General features: G+C 43.4%; 1 protein-coding gene across 1 annotated transcript in view; it reads left to right on the top strand.

Annotated features, from left to right (window-relative positions):
• LOC306750359 (protein sidekick-2-like) overlaps positions 1-18,270 on the top strand; it is a gene marked incomplete at both ends in the record, with an annotated part of 76,188 nt that overhangs the window by 41,470 nt on the left and 16,448 nt on the right. The window contains 16 exons of the mRNA XM_079233773.1: positions 297-456; positions 2,208-2,314; positions 2,578-2,725; positions 5,018-5,151; positions 8,683-8,794; positions 9,217-9,407; positions 9,689-9,772; positions 9,905-10,099; positions 10,571-10,687; positions 10,932-11,099; positions 11,535-11,637; positions 12,492-12,668; positions 12,965-13,101; positions 13,743-13,890; positions 15,046-15,186; positions 15,539-15,720. Coding sequence (XP_079089899.1) covers positions 297-456; positions 2,208-2,314; positions 2,578-2,725; positions 5,018-5,151; positions 8,683-8,794; positions 9,217-9,407; positions 9,689-9,772; positions 9,905-10,099; positions 10,571-10,687; positions 10,932-11,099; positions 11,535-11,637; positions 12,492-12,668; positions 12,965-13,101; positions 13,743-13,890; positions 15,046-15,186; positions 15,539-15,720 — 2,304 coding nt within the window. The remainder of the gene's footprint in view (positions 1-296; positions 457-2,207; positions 2,315-2,577; positions 2,726-5,017; positions 5,152-8,682; positions 8,795-9,216; positions 9,408-9,688; positions 9,773-9,904; positions 10,100-10,570; positions 10,688-10,931; positions 11,100-11,534; positions 11,638-12,491; positions 12,669-12,964; positions 13,102-13,742; positions 13,891-15,045; positions 15,187-15,538; positions 15,721-18,270) is intronic.

Genomic DNA, 18,270 nt, shown 5'->3' with positions numbered 1-18,270 from the left:
AAGCTGCTTTTGCAGTAACAACTTATTTCATGTGCTTTTTGGCAGGCTTTTCTGTTGACCTTCAAGTTCCCAATCAGTGCAGAAGAAAAATGTAAATAGCTTGTTCAGAGTTCTCGTTTCCTGAAATTGTGTTGTGTGTCCGCTCACCGAGGTTACTGAATCACCGAACCACTACCTTTTTTTTACCAACTACTTCCTCTGACGGCTTCTCTTTCTTTCTTTCTTCCAATGTCTTTTTTTTGTACATCACCCTCACTGTGTACCTTACTTTCTTTTCTTCTCTTTTCTTTTTCCAGATGATGTCGCACCTTATTTCAAGATGGAGCCTCCTCAAACCCAGGTTCACCTGGAGGGCAACCGCCTGGTCCTGACCTGCATGGCAGAGGGCAGCTGGCCCCTGGAATTCAAATGGATCTACAATGGGAGCGAGCTCACACGTTTCTCCTTGGAGTACAGGTAAGGAAAGCAGCCTTGCCTGCCTGAGCTGATTCTATTATCTTTTTTTTTTTTTTTCTTCATCATTTATAATTAGCTTACTACACAAGGACATTTTAGCAGCATTTAATTGTAGCTAATAGCTCAATTGCTCATTTTTATTCATATTCAAGACTCATTTCTATGGATTTATTCAGGACTGATTTGGCTGCATGTCTCCCCTGAGACATAACATTTTGTGTTCAGGGGATTGTCAGATTTTTCCGATTTGTATCTCGCACTGTATTCACTATGCAGAGATGGTGTGAGCAGATAACTCTTTATTTTCTCTGCCGCTGTTTGTTGAAACTATCAATGCTGTAACAAAATCTAACAATGCATATTCTTCATCAGATTGTGTGCAGTGTGGGTGGGCTACTTTGCTCTGTCAGCAGTATGATGCTGTTTCACTGACCGTGGAGTTCTTCAGGGCACTTTTTTTTTGTATTACTCTTATACTTCAGCCTCGCATCACAATGCCGAGGAATTCTACTAACGACACAGAGTACAGCAAGAGAAAGCTTCAGCCGGTTCTAACAAGGCCTTTGTGTGTGTGTGTATGTGTGTATGCGGTAATGCATCATGTCCATGTACACTAAGCCTGTGTGCCAGTGTGCCTGCATGTGTGTGTGTGTGTGTGTGTGTGTGTGTGTGTGTGTGTGTGTGTGTGTGTGTGTGTGTGTGTGTGTGTGTGTACACACAGTTGGAGTCCATAGTGAAAGTCAGTTTCTATCTAATTCTATCCCTGTTTTCTTCACTCTCTACTCACAGTCTGCTCAGTCCAGTCCCCTAGACATGGACAGACTCTCTCAGGAGGCATCGTCTGATTGCTATCACTTGCTACAGCCCCCCCCTCCCCCCCACACACACACACACACACATTCCCTTCCCTGTATGCCTCTCCCTCTCTCACATCCTCTCTCCTCTCCCTTCTCCCCTTCGTCTTTTTCTTCTTCTTCGTTCCCCGTCTTTCCTCAGTATTTGGCTGTGCTCTCACGTGGCTTAGTCTCTGGGTCTTTGCAGGCCAGCCCCTCTGCTTGTTATTCTTCACCAGCCTTGATCAAAGAGGAGAACTGGAATCCATTTAATCAGAACACCCCTCCACACCCACTTTTACCATGAATTGCAGTGCAGGGGGAACATGGTAAGGGCGGACTCCACACTCCTAAGTGTCTGTCGCAAACCAATTAAAGGGGACTCAGCTTCCAGGGTTATTCACCGAGCATTTCACTCACACACACACACACACACACACACACACACACACACACACACACACACACACACCATTTAACATGAATGCACATCAGGGGAGGGACAGAGTTCTGGGCACCAAGGACTAACTAACAGGTGAGAGGTGCTCATATGATTTGATTTAACTGACTGGAGGATAACAATGGGCTTTTGTGAGTCCTGTCAGTCAGTCTGAAACTCTTTTAGCTGTTCGCTCCACAGCTGGACTTAAGATAACGTTCTTCTTTTTTTAGATTGACATCTACTGTCCACCTGCACATCACCTCTGAATCACACTTAAAAGGCTATTCCTATTTTGGAGCATCCATGTCTCACGGCTAAGTGGAATGCCATTTAAGATGTGTTGCAGATGCCCAATTAAACATCTCGATACATTTAGCATCTTCCGTGTGTGGGGCAAAAAGAGGCAACATAATAAATATCTGTCTGCCAGGCTGGTGATGACTCATGGCACTTTGTGTTGTGTGTGTGCCCATTAGGTATCTGATCCCCTCGTTGGACCGATCGCACGCAGGCCACTACCGCTGCATTGTGAGAAATCGAGTGGGCGCTATAATGCAGTGCAGTACCGAAGTGCAGGTTGCCTGTAAGTGCAGCTTTCTTACCACACATCTGACAGTAAGGGGAGGACACTGTTTTTGTTAAAGGTTTGTCAGGCACAGTGTGCCGATACGTCACTCCGAGTAAAGGAGCTTAGCTTTTGAAAAAGGTACATAATGTGGTAATAATGACAGTCCTTATTTTTCATCTGGCTGGCAAGCATTTAAAACACTTTCTCTTCTCTTATTAATTTTCCTCTTTCGCTCACTTTCTTTGTCTCCCCTTCTCACACTCTTCTAATGCCGCCAGATATGGGTGGTTTTGTGGAGGCTGAAAGGTCTCAAACTGTATCCCAGGGTGAGGGTGCTCTGATGCCGTCACCGCGGATACACAGCTTCCCCAGGCCACAGATCACCTGGTTCAGAGACGGACGTAAGATTCCCTCCAGCAGCCGCATGTAAGTCCAACTTGGTTTGAGTAGGAGAGAGAGTATGGATGCAAGGTTTGTGTGTTACTGCTCGTATCTTAGCACCCGAGCTGGTGGTGAACGCTGAGCTGCTGAAGCAGAATATCTTTCACTTCAGAGAACTCCAAGAAGTTCAATACTGCTCGCAGATTTTCTCCAATCCCCCCCCCCCCACCCCCCCCCCCACACACACACACACACACACACACACACACACACACACACACACACACACACACACACACACACACCATTAGTGAAGTTGAGCTGAGGAGTTGATGAACAATTGTTGGCGCCGGCCGTGTTCATCATTGACTCACCTCTCAATGATAAAGCGGGTTATTATATCGCCCCTATTGACTTTGCAGGCGGAATGATTGAAGGGTAGAGATAGAGCGGGCAGCAGGGGAACCAATTAGACAAAATTGAACAAAAGGCCTCAATTGATGATATGTTTGACTGACAGCTCTCACCCCTTGGTGGATTTGGGTGTGGGAGGGGTTGTGTGTGTGTGTGTGTGTGTGTGTGTGTGTGTGTGCATATGTGCTTGTGTTAAGAATCTATGTGAGGCTGCATGTGCACAGTGGGAGTTCTGTGGTTGACTGTATATCTGTGTGGGCTAAGCTTCGAGCGTGTGTGTGTGTGCGTGGTAGCCTTTTTTTCTTGACTAAATTCATGAGTGTTCAGGTATGCAATTTTCCTGAAGAGACACTGTGAAGGTAATCACCTGAGATTAATTTTGCCGTCCAGACAAACAGATGTAGAAGGTCCACAACGCCTCAGAAAGCACCTCCTCATGTTTTATTCAGCAGCGAGCTCTACCATGTCGGTGCTGACATGAAGACTTTTATCCAGAGTCGCATGCTCTCCCTTAAAGAACGGATTGGTGCGTTTACCCTCTGCCTGCAGGGCTCCAAAAAAACACAGCACAAGCACAGAGGGAAATTGTAAGAAAAACCTCAGCCCCCTTCCATGAATGTTCCAGACCAATTCCAGAGCCGGTTACTATGCGGCTGACTCTTATCTGAAGTGAAGCGGTGAAGCTTTGCACCGTGACAATGAGAGCCACTGACAGGACACTCTGCATTTACCGCCTGTTTGCTCGCTTTGTGTCAAGCCACATTGATATTCAAAGGCGTGTGTGTATATTGCTGTTTGTGTGTTTGTGTAAGTGTCTGTTGACTCGGTGAGCGCCACGGCTCCTAATTGTCCAGGAGTGTGTCTGTTTATCCTGCGTCGATCAGTCAGATGCTGGCAGATACGAAGAGCCTAATCTGGCCGCGTGCTTAGCGTCAGCTCTCGTTTAATGGGCCCCTCTCAAACATTTGAGCCCATCCGCCTAACAAACATTCAGCCATTCTCCAGGCACAGAAATGATTTTAAAGGAAGCGCTTGCCGTTTTTCAAGCCAGCTGCTAGTTTTTACATTTATCTATCCATTTTCTTGTATTCTTTGTTGCTTGTCATAATTACTGTAAAAGCAATTAATGTGGGACAAATCAAAAATCCATCATGACTCACAGATCAACCTAGCCAACATGATGCTAATTCAACTCGTTAGATTAAATGTACAGCATTTAAATAAATGTGTATCTATTGCTGGTCTCTGTCTGTTGCCGTCTTTCATCTCGACACACTCGGGCAGGTTGCACAAAGATTGGCTTTGACTGTGGCTTACATTTTAAAATAATTATGTAAACTTCTAAATTCATTCGTTGCTCAAAGCTGCAGGACCACTTACCGGTAATTTGTCTGGATATAGTAAGTATATAACCAGACCAGCCTCACTTATATTAACCCCCTGGGATAATACAGCTAGTACAGTTGCTTTGTATAAATACCCAAGTACTGCAGAACAGTACATATAAAAAGTAACAAGAGACATTGTGAACTATTCATTAAAGACACTGCAGTGCCTTGGAGATGGAAGTGCTCATAAAATTGGTGTCATGTGCTTCTTTTCAGACATAATTCATGAGTAAGTGTTTGTGTGTGTTTATCCTTAGGATTTTATTGACTGTAGGAAACAGCTACTCTGTGGTTTAATGATACGAGCGTGTCTGTGCTTGAACTGCATTCTACTCTACCTAAAGCCGTTTGAGTCTTTATTAGGCGGAGGTTTAGCATGAGTGAGTGCCATGATGTCAAGTAATGCTAAACTGATTTGTGTGTGTGTGTGTGTGTGTGTGTGTGTGTGTGTGTGTGTGTGTGTGTGTGTGTGTGTGTGTGTGTGTGTGTGTGTGTGTGTGTGTGTGTGTGTGTGTGTGCATGAATATTTACTCAGTGCCATCACCCTGGAGAACACGCTGGTCATCCTGTCCACCGTTGCACCCGATGCGGGACGCTACTACGCTCAGGCAGTCAATGACAAGAATGGGGAGAACAAAACCAGTCAGCCAATCATACTCACCGTGGAGAGTAAGTACACACGCATGTGCACGTGCATCCACACACTTAGGCAACAGACTTCCTCGTCCACACATAACGAGCAGATTGGTTGTGTCATCAGCAGATTGAATTATCAGGTTGTTGCAAGTAGAAAAAAAAAGTCTTACTCATTATTTTTCAGCTCAACACACATTCATTCAGCACAGAAGCCACACAACAGGTGGCACAGCCAAACAGACGAAGCTCCCTCTACTGGCTTGCCCTCTCATCATATCGCTCCTTGCTGCTGTTTCTTCTTCTCTCTCCCCAACAGATGTAATCATATCCATTACCGACAATAGTTATCTCTTGTATTGTGGTCCTCCAATAACCTCGGGCTCCGGCAGTGAGTTACGGTCATGAGGTTTGCGTTGGGTAGAGCTCCAGCATCACTTCTCTGACTGCCTGAATGTCCAGGCCCATAAAGTGGACCTTCGGTTTAACCGCTCCTCACAAAAAGCAGATTTATGGAAATGACACTGAGCAAACGAGGAATGATTAAACACGCTCAAGCACACACGTCAGATTAGAAGGTCGGCGTCACTTGTATACGCTCACAACTTCAAATAAAGTTTGGCATTGCTCAAGCAAGCATGGCTACTTGTCATATCATTAGTGTTTAGCTGAACCTGATGCTTCCCCATCCTCCAACCTATGTTCACCTTCTTTCAGACTGACATCCTTCCACTTACTGATACTTTCTTTCATCTAAAATCATTAATTCTTACTGCTAGCCACTTGTAAGGAGCCACTAAATGTAACTGGCTCTGAAGATGATATTTGTGATAGTATTTTATACCACATATAATACAGCCTTTGATCAAATATATCACAGTCACTTGTGTTTTACATTATTTATCTAACGGGGGTTTTGACTATCAGATTTTAACCTTCTCTCATGCAGAGCTGCACATTTTTAATATCAGCTTCTCGCTCGCTCTGGCATCTGCTCATCATATTGTTAATACAGTGTTTGCAATGCGGTGCTCAATACGCATGACACAGCAATCTGTGTGGACCAGATATCACTGAATATCACTTAATCTGACCATGCGGATCACACAACCGTAGTTTGCATCTGAAAGTCAATAAGGTTGTTTTTTTTCTGCTGCATTTGTTCATAATATTTAGGAATTCTGTGGAGAAAAGACAAAGATATGCAGTAGAGGGAGCGTGTTGTTCCTGAGGGAGCATACAAATGAGACGGAGCTGAGTCTAATAGTCAAAAGCAAACTAACAATTGGCTCATGCTCAAAGTGGGCAGGTGTTTCGCTTTGTGTGAAATTCACTCCAGCTGACTTGGGTCTACAATTGTCTTTAGACACAGACAGATGTAAACAATATGGTGACATTAGTAGCAAGTATTTGCTATGCAGGTCACCATGTTGTTTACTTTCCCCATTTAATTAGACGATTACACACTTGAGGTATTCTCAACACTGAGAGTTTATGAACTGCAGTACATGAATTAGTCTCTGCTAAGGAACCAATCATGTCTTCTGGAAAATGTAAAAGTTATTTGACTAATGGATTCACCGTTTTCATTGTATCTTTGGCAAACATACACACCATTCTTAGCCAACTATTAAGGAATTTAACTTAAATTAACAAACGTGTTTATTTACAAAAATCTGTAGCACATTTGAAAAACCTTTTATGGACATTAAAATGTAATGCACTGAATTTGAAGGGGACCGTTTCAGCTTCAACACAACACTTACAATCAATAAATCATGCTTGGTTTATATATTATTAGTATTATTGTTGACAGTATGTGCTGTTTATACCACTACTAATTTCTGACTTCATCATTTTTTGTTCTTGCTCTTCTTGGTAAAAGTTAAATATTAGTGCTGATACAGTTATTCTTCTTTCCTCTCCATAAATCACTGCTCCTCCTCCTCCTCCTCCTCCTCCTCCTCCTCCTCCTCCTCTTCCTCTTTCTCTCTGTATATTTCTTCTCCACTACAATACCATGTACCAAGAGCTCAGAGACCATAAGACCCACACCAATCAAACGTTCCGCATAATCTCACAAAACTCTTAGGATTTTTTTGTTGCATAAATCAGCCTGTAATCTTTCATTTTAACCAATAACTTCTGACTCGAGGAATTCATTTTTTTCCTCCATAAATTCTATGAAATTACTTGTAATACTCTTCTGATGACTTGACAACAGGCTGTTCGACATGGATTGATGGACCGATGCAAATTAATGGTAATGTGAATAATTGTCTTCAAGATGATGCTTGTACCATCACAATAAAATTCATTAAAACATATTTCCATCAGCTGCAGTTTTGCTAAATTGATATATTTACTAGTTAATCAATAGGTCAATAATTTAGCTTTTCTTTGGGTTTTTAAGTTTTTTGTCCAGCAAACATCACTCCCCTGTTTTATACACGTCATGCTGCCTATGCATTATTCTTTCAATGTGTGCGTGTGCTTTGAGGTCGTCATCTCATATATCTTCATTTTGAAATGTTGTATGTGCATTCTTTGACTGTGAAAGCAAAATGTCAAAAGCAGCTAATTTGAATTTATTCTTCTTTTCCTTTCAGCTGCTTGTGCCTGAAGCTGTACAATCATAGTTGACAGTATCTGGATCAGCTAAAATCACTACTTTTAAACACTGTTTGCATCTTATTGTAAACACTTTACTAGACTTTACATTAATTATACAATATAAAGCTCAGCTTCACAGTAATTTATGCTTTGGGAGTCCCACAAAACAATGTAAATTCACATGGTAAATTTGACTAAACTGGGTTTTTAAAATGTTAATGCAACTGGAATATATTTAAAGCTGTACAGCTGGAGAGTTGAACAGAGCAATCAACTGGGGAGCAAAACAAAACGGCAATAACCCATCAGGCTGTGCTTGTAGAGGAAGCTTTGGCATTCCGCTGCTGAGATTCCTCATAAATGGGTCTTGAACGGGTGTGATTTATAATGAGGTGGCGCAAAATAACAATAATGATAATAAAAAGTTGATTAGGGGCCCTATTAACCTGTGGGCAGCCCTGAAAAACACACAAACACAAACACGCGTGCACACGGGTACACACACCATAAATATGTTGTAAACGTGCAATCGCTCAAACACATACAAGCACAAAGGCCCGTAGCCGTACTCTAGGGAGGTGGGGGAAAATGAGATCAGATTCAGAGAGAGATCACTGATTGAGGGCAGTGAATCGATGGTTGGCTGGAGGCTCCGTGAAACCCGTGAGTGATGGTGCTGCATTTAATCGCCTTTTGTGTTTGTCTCAATTATGCTACATAATGGCTTCTAACACCTGGGCTAACACCATGCTCAGGAAATGCTGTGTGCACTAGAAAAAGGATCTAAAGTAAAGACAGGGGTGTTAATAGTTGGCGACGGCATGCTGGCTACTTGCTGGTGATGGTGACAGACAGTCGGTCTCTATGTGAGGATCAGGTGGCATATCAAACAGTCTGCATATGGTTTATAGATTTGTTTATATCTACTTCTATGTGTTTCTATGTGTGTGATAGATGTGGGAGGACCCGCAGACCCCATCGCCCCCTCCATCATCATCGCTCCCAAGAACACCAGTGTAACCATGGGGAGAAACGAAGCAATCATGGAGTGTGTTGCTAATGCAAGGTACATGTTAACACAGACGCACACGGATACAGAGGAGAAGGAAAATACACGTACACACAGATAGACCGCCACGCATTATCAAAACACCTCCTCTCACCTCCACATCTGATATTTTGTGACTCAAATGAAACTTGAAACCTTTTGTTTGGACATGACAGAAAAGTATTTTGTACGTCTCTCATTTTGTAGCTCTCCATTCTTCTCTTTGATTCAAGGCTTCACTCTGTTCCCCCTATCTCACACAATATCCGTCCTGAATTTTGACTATTATCTCCAATTCAAAGACTTAATCAGAATGACAGATGCATCTCATTGCTCCATTAATGCTCTGTAACCTTGAAACAGAATATAAATATGCATTAAAAACCCAAACTGCGCTCTCTATTTTTTTTTGTGCTCCTTTTCATCTTTTTCTCTGGCAGGCCCCTCGTCAAAATGAGTATTACTTGGAGGAAAGACGGGGCAGTGGTCAATACTGGGATCCGAGATTTTGGCCGTAGATTGGTCATCAGTTTGCCTGCAGTCAGTGATAGCGGCTACTACGAGTGTGAGGCGTCACTCCGCAGCAGCAGCGTCTCCTCAGTCACTGCTGGGGCCTTCCTGCATGTTCTAGGTGAATAACCCAGTTTACACTTTAAACTTGCACAGATCAGCGGAGCCGAAATACTCCAAATATTTCATCAGCATGCTAACCCCCATGCTGGGAGAACATTGTGTTGCCATTTTATACTTCAGTAATTGAGTTGACGCTGTTATCTAGAGGGTTGCAAATGCTAGCTCACCAGAGAAGGGTCAAGATTTTAAAAAGAAAAAGAAAAAAGCACAGATGATTTGTGAGTTGTTCTTAAAGGCTTTAATGCTGCAATGCTTTCTTCTTTTTCTTCTTTGAAACAGAATATCCTCTGTTTGTAAAAGAGCCGCCAACTCACATCAGTGCCGAGATGGAGAAGGTGGTGGATATCCCCTGCCAGGCACGAGGTCAGAGCGTGGTGTTTGTTTTACTGTGTGCTATTGCATGTGGGAAAGAATAATAAAGCATTAAAAAATAAATAATAAGAAAAGGGTCATAGTGGCGAGGGGAAAAAAAATAATCCCCTCCTTCCTCTGCAGGCACGCCACAGACAGACATAGTGTGGTATAAAGATGCAGTGCCCATCAGCCCGGTAAAGATCCCCAGGTACCGGGTGCTGGTAGGAGGCAGTCTACAGATCAACGGGCTCCTGCCAGATGACACAGGGATGTTTCAGTGCTTTGCCCGCAATCGTGCAGGAGAGATCCAGACAAACACCTACCTAGCTGTTACAAGTATGTCCCCTTGAAAATATTTCAAAGCTATCTGCACCACAGCTGCTTAATTCTGCTCATCTTTCCCTCGCTGTTCCCTCCCTTTTTTTTATTCTTAAATCCCCTCCTCTGTTCTCGTCTCTAATCCTCTTTTCTCCCTCTCTCTGTGTTGCCTCCTACACCCATCTATCTATATATCTCTTCACATTGACAGTATTGTCTACTTGGATGCTCGGGAAACTATTGGCTATTTTTGATTCAGAGAACGTGCAGGAGAAGCAGAGCGATGGAAGCGGCTTGTCAGGTTCTCAAAGCTGTCCCTGAGAATGAGACCTGACAGCCACCCCTTTTTGTCAAGTCTATTAAGCTCTCAGCCGGCGTGTGCGTTATTAGGGAGAAAGCTGTTTATGTCCCTCATTATCACCTCGGTCTCACCAGATTGTGTTTGTCTGTGTGCTTTTGTGTGTGTGTGGCTGACTCCTCCCCTGTCAGGTATTGCTCCCAACATCACCGCTGGCCCCGCCGACAGCGCCGTGATTGACAGCATGTCAGTCATTCTGCATTGTGAGACCTCGGGAGCCCCACGGCCAGCTATCACCTGGCAGAAAGGTGGGTGTGCTAACAGCATGAGGTTCTTGAGGTGGGGTGTTCATTATGCCGCATTTGGATTTGTCAAAGTAGACGAGAGCTATGGAAATATGCATTTTCGCTTTACTTTCGATGCACTGCTTTCCCTCCTGTTTGTTTTCCCTGACATTTCTCCAATATCCTAATCTCTCTTTTTTTTTTCCTGTTACCCCTTTTTGTCCGTCCTCCCTCCCATACCATTAATCACTTCCACCCTTGCCTTTAGGTGAACGTGTCTTGGCCAGTGGCTCGGTCCAGCTGCCCAGGTTCACCCTGCTGGAGTCGGGCAGCCTGCTAATCAGTCCTGCTCACCTGTCTGACGCTGGTACCTACACCTGCATGGCCAGTAACTCCAGGGGCATCGATGAAGCTTCGGCCGACCTTGTGGTCTGGGGTAAGCATAACAGGAACTGAATAGTCTCTGTACATCGCTCGTATACCCCTGTGTCCTCATTTTTCTACCGTGTACTTGTAGAAAAATACTGCAAACTATGAGTCTAAGCTAAATCTCTGCAAAATAAAATAAAAAGTGTCTTCCTTCTTCTTTTAATCCATGACTTATTTACTTGTGGATGCAGTAAGCACCTGGTTGCTGGAGGTCATTGTCAGGATATTCTGAATATATAGTGTAATGACTCATGCGTGTACTCAATTTTTGTGCATAAATCCACATATCAGTCCTTGAAAGCCTCCCGACTCCACCCGTTGGAAATACGATGTGATTCACCCAGTTTCTGTTGAGTGAAAGACGTCCAGTAAGCTCTGTTCAATCCGCTGTTCAAGTACAGTCTCTGAATAACAAGCTGTGTGTGTGTGTGTGTGTTCGCAGCGCGTACTCGCATCAATAAGCCGCCACAAGACCAGAGTGTCATCAAAGGGACCAAAGCTGTGATGACCTGCGGTGTGACCCATGACCCAAGTGTCACTGTGAAGTAATGACAACGTTCATTTGCAATATCTCTTGGAATTGTGTCAAATTTTTCTTAAATCGCATACAATTGGTATACATGTCAGACATCCCATGCTTTTTTTGCAGCTGTTTATTGATGGCACCCGAGTTTAGAAAACAAGCTTGTATATTAATGTTGCACTTAATTAGTTTATGAAATCTGCAAGAGCTCTTGCAGTGTTTATTTACCCATAAGACCTCCTATGGGAAGATTTTGAAACTCTGAGAGTGTGATTGTGGAATTAGCCATTCGCTTCTCTTCATTCTTCAGAAAGTCTTGATCATGATAGAGTGTGTGCACATGCATCTGTCTCAGAGGGGGTGAAGTGATGTCTGTGGAGCCCAGTGATTAGAGTGCCTGTCACCTGTGGGCCCACGGCATTGATCAGATCGCGGAGTAAACAGATGAATATGTAAACAGAGTAATAACTTCAGACAGCGCCTTTAATTAAACGCAACACAGAGGAGATTAGCTGGAAAGCCAGAACAGTCGCAATTAATCACAGGAGCTCCTGGAGTGTATGTGAGTGTAAGGGGGGGGCGGCCATATGTGCGGTTGGGTCTATGATAAGGAGAGAAATGCATGGAGGAGAGTTTCTATACTGTATGTCTGACAGAGAGAGATGGTTTTAAGATTCAAATCCGTTTCCCATCAGCCTCACAGGGCTTTTCATCGGTGTCAGCGCCTTCTGTGTTTTGCTGTATGAACTCACGCAAAGCAAGCACATTTACTGTCACAACTCGGAAACAGAGTGTTAAAGTGTGAGTGTGTGTGTGTGTGTGCCCTGGTGTGTGTGTGTGAGAACTACTCTTACATACGTATGTGCAAACCTCCAGGCACGTGTGGGAGAAGAGCGGCTCTGTGATTGACGTGAGCACAACCCCACGCCTGCGGCTGGATCCCGACGGGACCTTACACATCTCCCAAACATGGTCGGGTGACATCGGAACATACACCTGCAGGGTGACCTCAGTGGGTGGCAATGACTCCCGCAATGCCCACCTCAGAGTCAGGTCTGCATATTTTCCTATTGTCTCCCTGGTTTTATCTTGCTGTGTGTATTTTTTCTTCTTCTCATATTTATGTCCGACCGGGAGATGATGGATGGATGTTTTCCCCACTGTTGTGTTTTATCGCCGCTCTTCTCTCTAATCCATCAAATCCTCTAATATTTACAATGCAAGGCTTTCGCCTTGGCTGTTTAATGCTGTTATTTGCTGCCTCTCTTGTCTGATTCTATTTCTCTTTATCACTTTGTCTCTCTCAAACACACACACACACACACACACACACACACACATACAAACAGGCAACTGCCCCATGCTCCAGAAAACCCAATAGCGGTTCTGAGCACCACAGAGAAGAGGGCTATAAACCTCACATGGGCCCAGGCCTTTGACGGCAACAGCCCCCTGATCCGCTACATCCTGGAGGTCTCGGAAAACAGTGAGTGGTTCATTGTGCTTCTCCATCGCTAAGTTGCGGGGAAAAACTGATGCATTTATTGTTTCTTGTTAGTCATTTTAAAGCTGTATGTTTTACTATTTGTGACCCATCTTTTTATATTACTTGTCCATTTTTGCACTAAAATTGGCAGCTGCATTCTCTTTTACCCTCTCAAATCAGCATAACTCAATTGCCTCACCAGAATGATCAGGGGAACCAAATTGTGTTGATGCCCAATGCTCTTGTCATTCTCTCGCTTGACAAAATCAAAGAAGAGGGAACGCTCTCAGTAAATTGTTCAGCCATTTCTCATCGAAGCTCATCCTTATTGAGAAGATGGCAACTCATTAAAAGGAAAATGAATCCGAGGATGCAGATGGGATCTGTTTTTTGGATAATTGAATTTCAATCTGATATTTAGAGGGCGTGTATACAAAATGTATGACTTGCTTTTTATCAGTAGCTGCAATATTATTACTGAAAATGAAACAACGTTATGCCATTATAGTCAGGAATAACACTGAATTTAAATTAGAAAGTGCTGAAGAGATTTTTCTCAAGAATGTTCTCCCACTTTTCCATTCATCGTTCACTCGCTATAGCTCACAGCTCTGTCTATGTTTGCGTCTCCTCCGACTCAGATGCCCCTTGGACGGTGCTTCTGGCCAATATTGAACCAGAGTCTACTGGGGTCACTGTCGGCGGCCTCATCCCAGCGCGCTCGTACCAGTTCCGCCTGTGTGCCGTCAACGACGTGGGCAGGGGCCAGTTCAGCAAAGAGACCGACCGGTGGGTACCGAGCTTGAGCTGTTCTGCACCTCCTGAATATTAAAGATGCTGCTGACATTCTGTGTAACTTAATGTGTACTCTGGTGAGAATGGCGCTGCACCACAGATAGGGAACAACCTGTTCTTTTCCCTCGTCTTTGCAGTTCATTAGAAATGATTATTTCCTGTAACTCCACTTTTTGGTCTTCACTGCTTTGGGAGTGCCAGCTTCGGGATGGGCCTTTTAGAGATAAAAACTGTGAATGAGCTGAAATAGCGCTTTGTGAAGACTTGATGGGTGCGCTGACCCAGCTTCATTTCTCTTCCTCCTATTAACGTCCTTTGCCGTTCTGCATAGTAAATTACAGAGAGGCTTGAAAGAGGCAGAACTTCACACAGACTCAAATCTCAAGTGAATTATCTTGACTAGCAAGACGAAACGGTCAAGCGCACCCCACACAGACACACATTTATAGCTCATCACGATTCACCTATACACACTGATTTCTGACCTCGTCCGCATCAGCATGACCCATGTGTTGCATTTATACCTGCAGCAAGGAACTCCCTGAAATGCCAACACTATCCCATCACACACTGTTTTGCACCACACACTCATTCACAGAGCTGAGTTCCTGTGTGGAGGTACCCAGACAAGAGTGCACCACAGGAGGGTGACTGAGCGCCAGTGATAGTGTAGGGCTTTTCTGAGGCATCTCTCGGGCACACCTCTTTGATCCTAAACACTCTGCTTCATCTCCTCCAGAGCAGTGCTCCGGTGCACTGGGAAGAAATCAAGATGTCATCTTAAATTGGCTTAAGGGAAAAGTCTGCCTGGATCTCTCTTTCTTGTTCTTTTATATCTTTCTCTTACACTGGCTCTCTATTGTGCTGCTCCATTTTCACCCAAGCCTCTTTGATCCTTGTCATGCCATAGCAAGATGTCCCTCTGCGAACAGTATTATAGAGAATATGTTTTGGACAAAGACACACTTATTCCAACTTTCCTTTATGGTGCTCTAAAAAAAATATACGAAAAGCGGGCTTTATTATGATTTGATGCCAATGATGAAATGGGATAGAAATATACGGAAACTCATGATAATTAATGCATGGTTTCACTCTTCTGGCTCTTCTTTCACCTCTCTTTTCCTATTTCTTTCCTTGCCGCTGCAGACTAACGCTCCCCGAGGAGCCTCCCAGCGCCCCCCCCCAGACGGTCATAGCAAGTGGCCGCACCAATCAGTCCATCATGATCCAATGGCAGCCACCCCCGGAGAGCCATCAGAATGGGCCACTCCAGGGCTACATCATCAGGTAAAAAGACCATGACAGCCTGAATTATTCCTTTCCAAGGATTGGTGCCTGTCAGGGTCAATCCTATTCAGATGTGATAATAACTGTTATGTCAGCTTCTTTTCTTCATCTCCATTTTGCTTCATTCTCGCTCACCGCTGCAATGGAATAATTGATGCCAATTAAATATCTTCCCCCCTCATTCATCTGTTGTCACCTCACCTTTTCTACCTGTTTCAACACTGTTCTGCGTGTCTTCCACTCCATTAACACTATCTCTTCGGAGAACCTGTGTTCTAATATATTTATGGCTTGTCTGTATGTCTGTCTCTCCCTCCTCCCCCTGTCTATCGATTACTCCCTCTGCTGCCAGGTACTGTCTGTCAGGGCTTCCAGTGGATTGTCAGATGAAAAACATCACCAACTCAGACCAGACCAGTCTACTCCTGGAGGAGCTCATCATTTGGACCAACTATGAGATTGAGGTGGCCGCCTATAATGGAGCGGGCCGGGGCACCTACAGCCATAAAGTCACTGAATGGACACTGCAAGGGGGTGAGGGAAACACACCGGCTTTGTGTCATGTACTGTATATGGTCTGCAAGTTGCCATCCGTACCCGAAGGCTTTATTTAGTTCGACAAACTAGCCTCATCAAGTTTGTCCCCTGCGGCCTAGAACTTGTGACTGATCGTTTTTTCTAATGATCTGTTTTGAACAACCAAATTAGGAGCCATGTTTTCTGCACAGCAGGCTTTTAAGAAAATCCTTTGCTAACCTTGAAAAGGTGCTTCACACACGTTGGTAAGAAGACTACAGCAGTGGTCCTCCTCCCGTCTCAATCAGCAGTCAGTATGGTACAGACTGCAGCAGCTAGACTTATACAGGAATGTAAAAGACATGGCCATGTAAGTGCTATTTGTCTCTCAGCACTGCTTTTTGTGTCTTTTTTATGTTGGTAATTTCTCCCTAAGTGCTGCAGTATTGTAGAACAAATTGTGTGCAGACATGAGGCGATAGCTTCATCAGAGCTTTTTTATAAAATGCAAGCCAAGCTTTTACTTTGGTTCAGATCACTTTCCTCTTGTAGATCTTTATAGTATTAACTATTTCGGGATGGTTTAAAACATTTTTATTGATTCTGCGCATAGCCAGGTGATGATGTGCGTCAGACTTGCCGACGTACCTTTCGACGTTGCCAAAGGAAGCTTCCTCGGTTGACTTCTTTTCTCATTCGACATGCAGAGTGGTATAATTAGAACACACATTGTGAACTTTCCAGCGTGTCATACAGCTACATATTTCTGTTACGCCCAGTGATTCCCACACCTTATGTTGCTTGCCTCCCCTGCCTACTCAACATCTTCAGAGAATGAGGATTCAGTCAATTTTGCCACTGTAAACTGACAAGACAAGATAAATCTAATTAATTATTTTGTTGCATCAAATCTAGAAAAAATGTAGGCTATAGCTAATGCATCAGGGTGTTGAAAGGTTAATCCATGTTTTCATTTCAAGAATATTGGAATAATGCTCTCTTTACTGGCTTTCCTAAAAAGGCAATGCATAGATTACAAAATTGTAGCTGCTGCTAGACTTTAACCAACACGAGAAAGAGGATATCGCTCTTGGTTTAGATATTCGGCGCTGGCTGCTACTTTGATTTTAAATTCCTTTAACTTGTATATAAAGCTTTGAAAGGCTTAACACAATCACATATCTCTAAATCCCTGTCATGTTAAATCCACTCCATGGACAGAGATCTTCTACACCAGGCTCACTAAATATTCTCAAGAGCACTCATAAGAAAATTGGGAGTATTTTCATTTCCTATATTCTGTTCCACTCGCTGCCCAGATGCATTTATTAGAGGGTGAATCAGCAGATATTTTGATTTCATTATGGTTTTACAAGTGTTTGTGATGTTGTATCTCCGTCTGTTACACTGGTTTAACATTTAAGCTAATTTATTTTTAAAGCTTTTTGTCATGGGCAAGTCTTAAAAAAAAACTCACATAGACTAGAAAAGTTGACGGATGAGCATAAAGACCTTCTCATACTTACCTAAACGCAGCAGGTCTCAACCCCAAACCACTCTTTAGAACACACACAAACGTATTCTCTCCGTCCAAGTTGTCTTCTCCATTTGTCTCTTTTAACACACATTGCTTTGTTTGGCTTTCTGCAAATTTCCAATAATTCTGCTGTATAAAAATATAAAATTTCTCTCGTGCATTTATATTATGAAAGTTGGGTGTGTGTGTGTGTGTGTGTGTGTGTGTGTGTGTGTGTGTGTGTGTGTGTGTGTGTGTGTGTGTGTGTGTGTGTGTGTTTGAGGATGTAAAAAAACGGCTTATGTCAGTTTTTTTTTGCTGGATGATTAAAACACACTTCAGATGCTTCAGAAATGATGGAATCTACCTGGCAAGCATTAATGTTAAAATATTGGAAACGTCTGCATACTTTAAGTGATGCTTGATCAATCAACAAATTAATGAGCGGATCTGATGCACCTGCAAAAAAAACAAATGTACTGCATTTGTAAATAAACACATGATTGCTGTGTTTAATTAGCAAAATCTTTGAAAACCCGGATGGTTTGTATTTCATCTCCATGTCTCTCTCCCTGCTAAAAAATAAATATTAATTTCATCATCCAAGTAACAGTCAGTGAATAACGACAGTGAACAAGGCTCTTGTTGTTCAGCTCAGCTCTCATTAATGGGATGTTTCCGTCACTCCAAAAAAGGCTCAAGAGCAGATCATGATGTGCATTTAAATACGTTCAAAGAGAATTGAGGATAGCGTGGGAGATACGAGGACCGATACTGGCCAATCAGCTTCATTAATGTGTGACTTTTCCGGTGTTACATCAGAATCACATGCTCATTTCAAACAAACTGCTGCAGGGTTCACCTGGAAGCCGCCTGAGGCAACCGCTCTCACACCCGGTTTGATTGGCATGTTCTTTCCTCGCCAAATGAGCCCAAATTAAAAAATGTAACAATGCTCCCGCCTCATTCTCACACTCTCAACGAGGCTCATCTGAAAGTGCCTCTTGTACATTTTTACGTTTTCTTCTTCTCTCGCTCCCTTTCCTTCTATC

This window comes from Taurulus bubalis (assembly GCF_910589615.1).
Source record: "Taurulus bubalis genome assembly, chromosome: 17".
NCBI lineage: Eukaryota > Metazoa > Chordata > Actinopteri > Perciformes > Cottidae > Taurulus > Taurulus bubalis.
This window is presented reverse-complemented; position numbering and strand designations above follow the sequence as displayed.